This window comes from Chionomys nivalis, chromosome 8 (assembly GCF_950005125.1).
Source record: "Chionomys nivalis chromosome 8, mChiNiv1.1, whole genome shotgun sequence".
NCBI classification, from domain to species: Eukaryota; Metazoa; Chordata; class Mammalia; order Rodentia; family Cricetidae; genus Chionomys; species Chionomys nivalis.
The window spans coordinates 74,822,023-74,834,583 of NC_080093.1; the positions used below are offsets into that span (position 1 = coordinate 74,822,023).

Consider the following 12,561-nt stretch of genomic DNA (forward strand, 5'->3'; position numbering starts at 1 on the left):
GTGTAAAACTTTAAGACAATTCTGAGCCCTCTCAGTCTCAGCAGTAACGCTCTCCGCTTCCCCCCTGGGAACCAAGGACCTAACAATTGCCGGCACACATACTGAAATGTTGGGAACTTTCCATCATCCTGAGTCCTTGTGAATGTTCTCCAAATAGAACTCAGTTATTGAATAGGGGCAAGATAACCCTTAGGTGTTGACTCAGTTACAGATGTTTTGACTTAGGCTCTGGGAAAGGGACAAAGTGACCCTCAGATGTTTTCCCTTACCTCGTCTGATCTGGCAACCACTCTCCAGCCAATTATTGGTAATAGCCCTTTTGAATAAGCCAATCATAACAGTTAAAGAACAACCCCCAGAGACCCCTTCCTTCTATGGTTTTTCCCCTTAAAAACAGCCTGTACCAGCCATTCGGGGTCTTTCTAGCCTCCCAAACGCTGGAAGACCCTGTCATGACAGAATTAATGCTTTTACATCAGCTGTGGTGGTGAGAGACGGTGTCTGGGGGGGGCGACTCCTCAGTGATTGGACTCTAGGGTCCAATAAAGGTAGAAGCAATATCACCCAATATCACAGCCCTGAGGAACCTGAAGCAAAAATAAATGTAGCTGGAACAGAAAAATGGGCAGTACAATACATATTTCATTCTGTTTGGTTTTGAGATGGGGTTGGGTCTACATAACGCTGACTGTGGAACTTACAGTGTGGACCAGGCTGGCCTCAAACTCAGAGATTGACTTGCCTCTCCCGGGTGTGGGAATCAAAGGTGCGTGCCACTACACCTGGCTAACAATAATGAGTTGGAGATTTAAAACCTTGCAATAATTGGTGGGACAACTCAGAAGATGAGCAAGGACATAAGTTTAGAAGAACACTAACTACCCCATCTTACTAAGATATACAGAACACTTACCCAATGTCTGCAGATTTTTTATTTATTTTGCTGTTCAGTTTTTTGTCGTGGTCCCCCTCGTCCAGCAAGGAAGATGCACAACACTGGAGCTCTTCTTGCTAAGCAGTTTATTCAGGATCTTTTGACAATTATATCTCTCTCTCCCTCATTCACTCACTCTCTCTCTCCTCGGGCAAAACCTCCCAGCCCTTAAGTAGGCATGGGCAACCAACCCCGGATTGTCAGGTGGACACTGCCCATAGGTCCACGCATATGCAAGCAGCTGACAATCATTGCGTGATAAGTCAGGCCTAGTTGATATTAGGAGTTGATTATCACAGAGAGCACTCACTTTCGGGATCGCGGAGGGCAGGAGCCAGCACCATCAGGTGCAGCTCCACACAGCTTTCTACACATAGCCTACTTAAGGGCACTGCACTTGAGGTAAGCATACATCAACCTCAAGAAGAGCAAGTCTGATTGCATGTGGGTTGGTGTCTAGCTCCCACCTCTGTAAAAGGACACCGGACAGGTCAAGGCTCTCTACAGTTCCCCCTTTTTGTTTTGCAAAGCAACAGGCAAGAGTAGAGGTCTGATCTCTGTTAAAAATGGGACATGTACTAGTGTCTGTCCAGGTGTCATCCACCCAGAGAACACTAGACCTCAAGTGCAGTGCGCAAGCCTTGCATCCTGTGCTCAAATATAGATAACCAAGCTTGAGGGGACTGTCCTGCTTCAATGACTGTGAAGGCCTGAATGATCATAACTGCATTGCGATGCTGTGAAACCCTTATGTGCACCATAGGCATACCAGGGAGGCAAGCACCATTAAGCCTGCCAGGGCTCCTATTCCCGCCCACTCCTTCAGATGATCCAGGAGGATAGTCCTTCTTCCAGGCTGGTATCCATGCATGTGGAATCTGCAGTCACCACTCGCAGCTTTTCCAGTTGTTTTCGAATTCACCAGACCAATTACCTAAAAGATATCTAGACAATTCTTTAGACAGATTAGCTGCATGAGTCATATTGAATGCTGGTAACGCACAGCCCCGGATGGATAGAAATGTCTGACAGACTAGGGTATGGACTTGCCTCTCTTAACATACCCCAGCTGCCATACCCCCGTGGCACATTCATTCTTATCAGCTGAGTGCATGGAAGACACCTTCTCCCTCGTGCACCTCTTTGGCTTCCCTAGCAGCCCAGCTGATCCTGCTTCTGCTAAGTGAGCATATGCTGGATTCTCATGGGTTGTCTGATCTTACACAGGATTTAAAGATAAATGCCCATGACAACAGGTGTTGAGATTGCCAGCAGTAGGGTTCCCAATCACCACTAGACCCAACCTCCCATTTGGGCTATGGTATTCTACCAACCCTTTGGCTAAAACAGTACACACAGGTACCTGCTCCTACAATAGGGCAGTCTTTTGATTTAAACTCGCTCTGTCGCAGACTCTTCAGCGGCGTGCAGAGCCTGAAACTGCCATTGCCTTTTTCTTGCCCCGCAGCTGTGCTGCGTTCTCGGGCAGCCCTGTGGGGTCTGTGCTCCAGCTTGTCTCAGCTCCAGCACTTGTTGCGTTTGCTGATACTCTTAGCACTGCTGTGGCATCCGCCAGGCTAGGCACCGACTGCTGAGGCAATGTGCCTTCCACCACAGCCACCTAGCAAAGCTCTGCTCCAGCTCTGCTCCAGCTGCCTTTCTGTCCCAGCTGCATTCGTTCTGGGTCCAGACTGGTGCACGGAGTGGAGCGGAACTCAGGGAAGCAGGCTTGCTGCTCTGAAGGAGCCCCGCTTAAATTATCTTACAGGGAATTTGGACGTTGTCAATCTCTCTGGCTACTTCCTGCTGAGCAGGGACGTTGCATTCTTACTGCCATTTTCAGCCTTGCTTGGACGCAGGTCACAGCAGCGACTGGGGAGAGGCTGAGACTCTACCTCCCCACCGAGCTGGAAGGTGGAGGCGTGGCAGCGCAGAACAGCCCTGGTTGGCTGCGCTTCTATGCCCTGAGGCACACGCTGGGAGTGGCCTAGCGTTCTGGCCTTGTCTCTCCAAGGCAGGTCCTGGGTGTTTGCAGCTTCGCCGACCCTCAGCTCTGCTTGGCCTTGGAGCCGCCTGGAGCTCCTTGGCCTTGGAGCCGCAGCTGCTCACACTCCACTGCAAACTCAGGAGGTCTCGGTAATTCAAACCACATGAATCTAACTTCTTTCCTTAGCGTACCTTGTTCCGTGGCAAAATTCAGATCTCTACCAAGCTTGTCCCAGGATGACACATTAAGATTGCCAGAGACGGCAAACCAAGGAGCAATTGTGTCACATTCAGTCAAAAACCTTTCCAATGTGCTCCTTAACAGCTCGTTAAGAGCCAGAAAAATCAGGTGTGATGTTGAAGCGCCCATTCTAAAATCCCATTCTTTTATTTTCATTTTAAACCATCCACTTTGGTCGTGGCCCTCACTTTAATCCGTCCGCTATAGTCACGGCCCTATTACCCCCACTCTCCCTTCTACCGGCGAGAGCGGAAAACCCGCTTTTTTCGAGGATCCCCAGTCTTTACCTGAGGATTATACGGTGCACCCCCTGACTGCAGCAAGTTCTGGGCTCCATGGAGAGAGGTTTGGAGGTTCACCGTACGGGCCACCACTTGTCATGGACCCCCTCGTCCAGCAAGGAAGATGCGCAACACCGGAGCTCTTCTTTTTTTTTTTTTTTTGGTTTTTCGAGACAGGGTTTCTCTGTGGTTTTGGGGCCTGTCCTGGAACTAGCTCTTGTAGACCAGGCTGGTCTCGACCGGAGCTCTTCTTGCTAAGCATTTTATTCAGGACTTTTTTACAATTATATCTCTCTCTCCCTTTCTCTCTCTCATTCATTCACTCACTCTCTCCCTCTCTCCTCAGGCAAAACCTCCCAGCCCTTAAGTCGGCATGGGCAACCAACCCCGGATTGCCAGGTGGGCACTGCCCATAGGTCCACACATATGCAAGCAGCTGACAATCATTGCGTGATAAGTCAGGCCTAGTTGATATTGGTTGATTATCACAGATAGCACTCGCTTTCGGGATCGTGGAGGGCGGGAGCCAGCACCATCAGGTGTGACTCCACACGGCTCTCTACAGTTTTTAGTTGGTTTTTAGGAGACAGGGCCTTGCTGTATAGGCCTGAGTGGCCTCAAATTCCAAGCAATCCTGTTTCTGCCTCTCAAGCGCTGGGATTACAGGCATGTACCACCACATCCATTGTACATTTGTTCTTCTTCCTCCTCTTCATAGTGAATGATCCTTATACATGGTGCTGGGTTTCATAAAGACAGTTTATTTCAACAGTACTTTAAGTATATTCCCTTCTGAACATCCCCCCCTTTTTGTTCCATACCCCCTCTGCTCTCAGGTCAGATGTGATTTTAGGCATTTATGTAAAATATAGATCCAAAAGTGAGAGAAAACACAGACTTTTGTCCTGCTTCTGGCTTCTTTTGATTATTATCTTTAGCTGTATCCTTTTTTCCACAACATCCCATTCTCCTCCTTTGTGCTTTCAAATGCACTTAGAACCCTCTCCATGACAGACCAGTGTTAACACAGGCCATAACAAATCTCTGCACGTCTAGAACAGTTTAAGTCATATCAAGTATGCTTTCAAAATACATGGAATTAAATTAGAAATCAACACTAGACCATGGTGTGGTGGCTCAAGGTAGGAATCCCAACACTTGGGAGACTCAGTCAGGACTGCCATGGAGTTCCAGGCTAGAAGGACTACATAATAAGACCGTGTCTTCAAAAAAAAAAATTCTATTGAAAAAAAAAACCAAAATTCTACTTTGGTATACTAGACAAAAGCAAACAGACTCAGAGAAAGAAGAAAAAAAGAAAACTAATTAGTGGAGAAATTGATGGGAAAATGGAAAATTAAAGGAAGAGCTGGCTTTTTGAAGATTAAAATTAAATCAGAAATAAAGAGGGGGTACCATTATCAATTCTATAGAAATTTAAAAGGATTATGAAGGGCTGGAGACATGACCCAGTTAAGAGTTCCGGCTGCTCCTCCAGAGGACCTCCGTTTATCCCCAGCACCCATAACCACCTGTAAAACTCCACTTCCAGGAGATTCTTCAGATTCTTCGTCTGGCCTCTGCTGGCACCAGGCACGCAGGTGGTTCAGACATACATGCAGGCAAAACATTCATGCACATAAAATAAAAGGGAAGTGCTGCGTGCATTTAGTGAGAATGGAAAAGTAGCAACATTACTCGTAGCTACACACTGAGTTTATCTCAGCTACTCAGGAGTCTAAAGACAGACACTTTAGTGTAGCGAGCTGCGTGAAGCCACACCTGATGGAGTCACACCTGATGGTGCTGGCTCCCGCCCTCTGCGATCCCGAAAGCGAGTGCTCTCTGTGATAATCAACTCCTATGTCTAAAGCCTGACTTATGCTATTATCATGCAATGACTGTCAGCTGCTTGCATATGCGTGAACCTATGGGCAGTGCCCACCTGGCAATCTGAGGTTGGCAGCCCAGGCCTACTTAAGGGCTGGGAGAGGTTGGCCCGGGGAAGAGAGGAAGAGAGAGATAAGGAGAGAAAGAGAAGGAAGCTGTGAATAAAGTCCTGGAATAAACTGCAGTGACAAGAGCTCCGGTGGTCGCGTCATCCTTGCTGGACAAGGGGGACCGTGACAGTTGGTGGCCCGTACGGGGACGAGACAAGTGGTGCCGCGTACGGGGATCCTCCAAACCTCTCTCCGTGGAGCCCAGAACTTGCTGCAGTCAGGGGGTGCACCGGATAATCCTCAGGTAAAGACTGGGGATCCGCGAAAAAAGCGGGTTTTCCACTCTCGCCGGTAGAAGGGAGAGTGGGGGTAATGAGAGCTGCGACTATAGCAGACGGATCGAAGTGAGAGCCACGACCAAAGTGGACGGTTTAAAGTAAAAATAAAAGAATGGGATTTTAGAATGGGCGCTTCAACATCACACCTGATTTTTCTGGCTCTTAACGAGCTGTTAAGGAGCACATTGGAAAGGTTTTTGACTAAATGTGACACAATTGCTCCTTGGTTTGCCGTCTCTGGCAATCTTAATGTGTCATCCTGGGACAAGCTTGGTAGAGATCTGAATTTTGCCACGGAACAAGGTACGCTAAGGAAAGAAGTTAGATTCATGTGGTTTGAATTACCGAGACCTCCTGAGTTTGCAGTGGAGTGTGAGCAGCTGCGGCTCCAAGGCCAAGCAGTGTTGAGGGTCTGTGAAGCTGCAAACACCCAGGACCTGCCTTGAGGACCAACAAGGCCAGAACGCTAGGCCACTCCCAGCGTGTGCCTCAGGGCATAGAAGCGCAGCACAACCAGGGCTGTTCTGTGCTCCCTCGCCTCCACCTTCCAGCTCGGTGGGGAGGTAGAGTCTCCGCCTCTCCCCAGTCACTGCTGCGACCTGTGTCTGAGCGCAGCTGAAAATGGCAGTAAGAATGCAACGTCCCCGCTCAGCAGGAAGTAGCCAGACAGATTGACAACGCCCAAATCCCCTAAAACGTGTAAGTGGGGACCCTTCAATGGTGGCAGAGCAGCAAGCCTGCTTTCCTGAGTTCTGCTCCACTCCGTGCACCAGTCTGGACCCAGAACGAATGCAGCTGGGGCAGAAAGGCAGCTGGAGCAGAGCTTTGCTAGGTGGCTGTGGTGGAAGGCACATTGCCTCAGCAGTCGGTGCCTAGCCTGGCGGATGCCACAGCAGTGCTAAGAGTATCAGCAAATGCAACAAGTGCTGGAGCTGAGACAAGCTGGAGCACAGACCCCACAGGGCTGCCCGAGAACGCAGCACAGCTGCGGGGCAAGAAAAAGGCAATGGCAGTTTTAGGCTCTGCACGCTGCTGAAGAGTCTGCGACAGAACGAATTTAAATCAAGAGACTGCCCTATTGTAAGAGCAGGTACCTGTGTGTACTGTTTTAGCCAAAGGGTTGGTAGAATACCATAGCCCAAATGGGAGGTTGGGTCTAATGGTGATTAGGAACCCTACTGCTGGCAATCTCAACACCTGTTGTCATGGGCATTTATCTTTAAATCCTGTGTAAGATCAGACAACTCATGAGAATGCAACATATGGTCACTTAGCAGAAGCAGGATCAGCTGAGCTGCTAGGGAAGCCAAAGAGGTGCACGAGGGAGAAGGTGTCTTCCATGCACTCAGCTGACAAGAATGAATGTGCCACGGGGGTATGGCAGCTGGGGTATGTTAAGAGAGGCAAGTCCATACCCTAGTCTGTCAGACATTTCTATCCATCCAGGGCTGTGTGTGACCAGCATTCAGTATGAAAGATTAACCCATGCAGCTAATCTGTAAAGAATTGTCTAGATATCTTTTAGGTAATTGGTCTGGTGAATTCGAAAACAACTGGAAAAGCTTCGGATGACGATTGCGACTGTGAACTCCACACGCATGGATACCAGCCTGGCAGAAGGACTATCCTGGATCACTCCATGGATCATCTGAAGGAGTGGGTGGGAGTAGGAGCCCTAGCAGGCTTAATGGTGCTTGCCTCCCTGGTATGCCTGTGGTGCGTCTGTCACATAAGGGTTTCACAGCATTGCAATGCAGTTATGATCATTCAGGCCTTCACGGCCATTGAAGCAGGACAGTTTCCCCAAGTTTGGCTATCTATCTTAGAAGAGATAGAAGCAAGCACAGGATGCGAGGCTTGCGCACTGCACTTGAGGTAAGCATACATCAACCTCAAGAAGAGCAAGTCTGATTGCATGTGGGTTGGTGTCTAACTCCCACCTCTGTAAAAAGACACCGGACAGGTCTAGTGTTCTCTGGGTGAATGACACCTGGACAGACACTAGCACATGTTCCATTTTTAACAGAGATCAGACCTCTACTCTTGCCTGTAGCCTTACAAAACAAAAAGGGGGAACTGTAGCGAGCTGCGTGAAGCCACACCTGATGGCAATGTAGAGAGCTGTGTGGAGTCACACCTGATGGTGCTGGCTCCCGCCCTCCGCGATCCCGAAAGCGAGTGCTCTCTGTGATAATCAACTCCTATGGCTAAAGCCTGACTTATGCTATTATCATGCAATGACTGTCAGCTGCTTGCATATGCGTGAACCTATGGGCAGTGCCCACCTGGCAATCTGAGGTTGGCGGCCCAGGCCTACTTAAGGGCTGGGAGAGGTTGGCCCGGGGAAGAGAGGAAGAGAGAGATAAGGAAAGAGAAGGAAGCTGTGAATAAAGTCCTGGAATAAACTGCAGTGAGAAGAGCTCTGGTGGTCGCGTCATCCTTGCTGGACAAGGGGGGCCGCGACACTTTAGGATATTTCAGGAACGAACAGGGAGCAAATATGGCTAGAATGCCGGGCTGCCAATTTCTTTTTTAAAATTTCATTTTATTTAGATGCCTGTGTGCATGTGTTGAGGGTCATGAGGTCGGAGCACAACTTGTGGGTGTCAGTTCTCGCCTTCCGTTTGTGGGTGCTGGGGGTCGAACTCCGAAACTAGGCATGGTGGTTAAGTATCTTTTCACAGCCCGCCCAACATAGCCACTTCCTAGCTGGGCGGCTGAGCCCGTTGCCAACCGCTTCAGTCCTTCGTCACACGCTAGGACAGTAATAGTTCTCAGGAGAAGTCGGGGTTTATACGTGCAGACGCACGGGACGGTTTTCTAGGAAGTACTTGGTTTACTGCTTGGAAAATATTAACAGAAAAAGAACTGTTCTACCTGCTAGGACAGTGCCGGGCCCACAGCCGCCAGCGCAGCAGTCGCTATGGTAACGGGCACTGACTTCCGGAAGGAGTACGGCTCCCGATGAGGGACATCGGCCTCCTCGAGTGCGCGCTGACGGGGCGACAAGTTGCGGTGCGGCGGGTTTTGGCGGCCGCCCCGTAGGCAGTGTCGCTCGGCGCCAGCTCGGAGGCGCCATGGACTTCTCCAAGTTCCTGGCTGACGACTTCGACGTGAAGGACTGGATCAATGCGGCCTTCAGAGCCGGCCCCAAAGACGGGGCGGCGGGCAAGGCGGACGGCCACGCAGCCAACTTGGTGATGAAGCTACAGCTGTTCATCCAGGAGGTGAACCACGCCGTGGAGGGTGAGCCGCGTAGACGCCCACCTCCCCGACCCTGAGCGCCCGACTGCTCGACCCGGCCCAGGGCCAAGCCTCTTCCTTGGTGGGAAAGCGAGTTGTGAAGTAGTCTGAGTTATGGACGTCAGGTTTCACCTTTGGCGAAGCCATAACATTTCCTTTGAAATCTAAAAAAACAAAAAAAAAAAAAACAATTGGGCTTGGTGGTGGCCGCCTGCAATTTTTGCACTGTCGAGGTGGTGGTGGTGGTGGTGGAGAATCAGGAATGAATTCCTTCGGTTGCAGAGTCAGTTTGAGGCCATCCAAGGCTATACGAGAACAGGCACACACAGACACAGACTGACAGACAGACAGACACACACACTTTGTTTTCTTATGAGACAGTCTGTGTTGTCTAGGCTAACCTTAAACTCCAGTGATTCTCCTTCTGCCTCAGCTTCCCTAATTCTGGGATTACAAATATGTGTCCCCCACCCATCTTAAAGAAAAAAAAAGGCCGGGTGGTGTTGGCGCACGCCTTTAATAACAAAACTCGGAAGGCAGAGGCCGGTGGATCTCTATGAGATTGAGACCAGTTTGGTCTACAAGAGCCAGTTTCCAGGACAGGCTCCAAAGCTACAGAGAAAACCCTGTCTTGGAAAACTGAAAAAAAACAAACAAAAAACCTCTTTTGGTGTTGGAGTGATGGTTCAGTTGTTAAGAACACACACTACACTTGTAGAGGACCCGAGTTTAATTCCCAGCACGCACATCAGGGGGCTCCAGTTCCAGGGGCTTCAAAGACCTTCTTGGGCCTGTATGAACCGACACACAGACACACCTGTAGTTATGTACAGAGCAAACGTAATTTAAAAAAATAAATCTTGAAAGAAGTTCTTTGGGGAGTCTCCTGTGGCCTCTACTGGCTTTGAACTTGCTGTACAGTGAAGGGTGGGTGACCTTTGACTCCCAAGCCCTAGGATTATAGATACATTCTGTCAAGTCTGGTATAAGGAAGCACTTAAGAGCATTAAATAGTTAACTGATCCTAGTAGTTATTAGTATATGGGACCGGCACAAATCCATTGTAATATGAGGAGGATGGATCATCCTGAATGAAAACCTTTACTGTGTGTGTGTGTGTGTGTGTGTGTGTGTGTGTGTGTGTGTACACGCTGTGGATTAAACCCAGGTCCTTGCATACTCTTATTTTGTGACAGTCTTACTAAGGTGCCCAGGCTGGCTTTGAACTCATTCTATGTACCAAGGAAGAATTTGCAGTCTTGCCTCAGCATCTGGAGTGCCTGGGATTACAGGCCTGTGATGCTATGTCCTGCAGATTTATAGCATTTTTTTTTTTGAGACAGGGTTTCTCTGTGGTTTTGGAGCCTGTCCTGGAACTAGCTCTTGTAGACCAGGCTGGTCTCGAACTCACAGAGATCCGCTTGTCTCTGCCTCCCGAGTGCTGGGATTAAAGGCGTGCGCCACCACCGCCTGGCTTATAGCAATTTTTTAACTTAAAAATTGCATCTATTTATTGGTGTGTGATAAAGAGAGTGAGTGAATATGCGTGGATATGCATGAGAGAGAGAGAGAGAAATAGGGGCATGACTCGGTGCTCCTCCTTGCTGTTTCACTGTGCTGACCACACAGTGCCGCGTAGCCTGAGTTATGGTGCTGCAGCTCAGCTTCCAGGGTCTATTTCCCTCGGTCTGAGGGTGGGAGCAGTGGCTCCCGGGACCCACATGCTTGTGTTCAGAAGTGTTAGAAACACAGATCTTGGGCCCTGCCTCACACCAACCAGACGAGAGAATAGATGCTGTGGAACGGTACTCAGCCCTAAGGACATAGGACTGACTGGAGGCAGTGGCGTTCCTGCCTCTAGGCTGTTGCAGCCATGGCCATTTCGTATGCATCCATCCTCATGGGTCCCAAAAAGTAAAAGCACCTGGGTTTGGTTTACGATTCCGTTTTCATGTTCATCAGGATGGTGGCCCCAGCTCACGGAGCTGGCATTCACCTTATGAATTTCCAAAAGATTACATGTATATGAAGGGAAAACATGATACAGACTGGCTTTCATTGGTAGCTCAGGCATGTCCCTGTCCCCAGCCCTTCATTCCACTTTGAAGGCTCTTCCCAGATTCTGAGCACACTAGACACCTAGAAGCTCTAGTGGTTAGAATTCCTAGTCTCTCATTTCAGATGCTGTCGGGTAGTTAAAGTATCTATTTGCAGCATCACTGAGGGTCTCTAGTTGGTAGAGACTCATAGCAGCTACTCATTTTGGACGAACACCTCTTAAAGGTGTCCTCAACCTGGTTCATTGGCAAATAAAAACGAAACCATATTTGAAGGTCACTTGATAAATACCACCCCCCCCCGCTGTGTTGAAGCCAGGTTGTCCTTTAAAGTTTCAGGGACTATGTGAGAAAACAGTGGTCAGTGAGATGACCTCAGCTGGGGTCATGGCCTCCGTAGAGTGATGAATAAAACTGTGCTTGAGGAGCAAGCAACCTGACCCAAGACCAGCAGACGACAAGACAGAATGAAGGACAAGGTGTGGTAGTGTGAGCCTGCAATCCCAACCCCCAGGAAGCTTTTTATTGCTTTTTGTAATTAGGAAAACTGAGTGTATTCCTGAAAGGGTTGGAATTAGAAGAAAAATATCCCAGAAAAAGTCCAACAAAATAAAAATACGAGAACAAGAAAAAAGTCCATGGCAAGCAGATGGGCACTAAACTCACATAATACTTAACAAGTGCCTTGCCAGTGAGCTACAGCCCCAGCTCTTGGGTTGTGTTTAAGATTTATTATGTGCATGTGTGCACATGTGCAGGTGCCCTGAGATCCCGTGAGCTAGAGTTAGAGACCCCATCCATGTTCCATCCTCTGGTAGAGCAGTAATTGTTCTTAGTCATGGAGCCATCATCCCCCACTTCTTTGTTTGTTTGAGACAATGTCTCACTATTGTAATCCAGGCAGACCTGGAACTCCCTATGTAGCCTAAGCTGGCATCACTTTTCACAGTAATCCTACAGGCCCACACTACCATACCTATGTCTTTCATTCTTTCTGTTGGTCTTGGATCAGGTTGATAGTGATTTTTTCTGAGGCACAGGGTTTCATTCTGCTGAGGACACTGTCCTGGCTGAGGTCACCTCTCTGATCCCAGTTTTGCCACACATTCCCTGCAGATTCTCAAAGCTGATTGGTAATGTTACAGGGAAAGTTTCCTTTATGTCACCACACATGTGATAATTTCCCACCCTACCAGCTCCAGTTTCTACCTCTGGTGCACAGTGCCATTCTTGAATTTTTGCTGCAGAAACAAGTCTCCAGGCCCTTCAGAACATGCCCAAAGTGCTCCGTGATGTGGAAGCCCTGAAGCAGGAGGCATCTTTTCTGAAAGAACAAATGATTCTTGTCAAAGAGGACATTAGAAAATTTGAGCAGGACACTTCACAATCGATGCAGGTACTTTGGCTTCTGTCTTTGATGTGGTTTCTACTGTTCAGCAGATGCTCTCGCTCACAGGAGATTTAGAACTCAGAACGCTATCTGGCTCCCAGGCTGCCTTTCCACCTAACTTGTCTTCTCAGTCAAATTATCTAGGTGAGGC

At 48.8% G+C, this 12,561-nt stretch overlaps 1 protein-coding gene across 2 annotated transcripts in view; it reads left to right on the top strand.

Annotated features, from left to right (window-relative positions):
* Window positions 1-8,694: 8,694 nt before the first annotated feature.
* Cog7 (component of oligomeric golgi complex 7) overlaps window positions 8,695-12,561 on the top strand; it is a 67,340-nt gene continuing 63,473 nt past the window's right edge. For both annotated transcript variants that reach the window (XR_009057614.1, XM_057779735.1), the window contains exons 1-2: window positions 8,695-8,966; window positions 12,268-12,416. Coding sequence is in view for 1 of the 2 variants with exons in the window: in XM_057779735.1 (XP_057635718.1) it covers window positions 8,798-8,966; window positions 12,268-12,416 (318 nt within the window). In the remaining variant the exon portion in view is untranslated. The remainder of the gene's footprint in view (window positions 8,967-12,267; window positions 12,417-12,561) is intronic.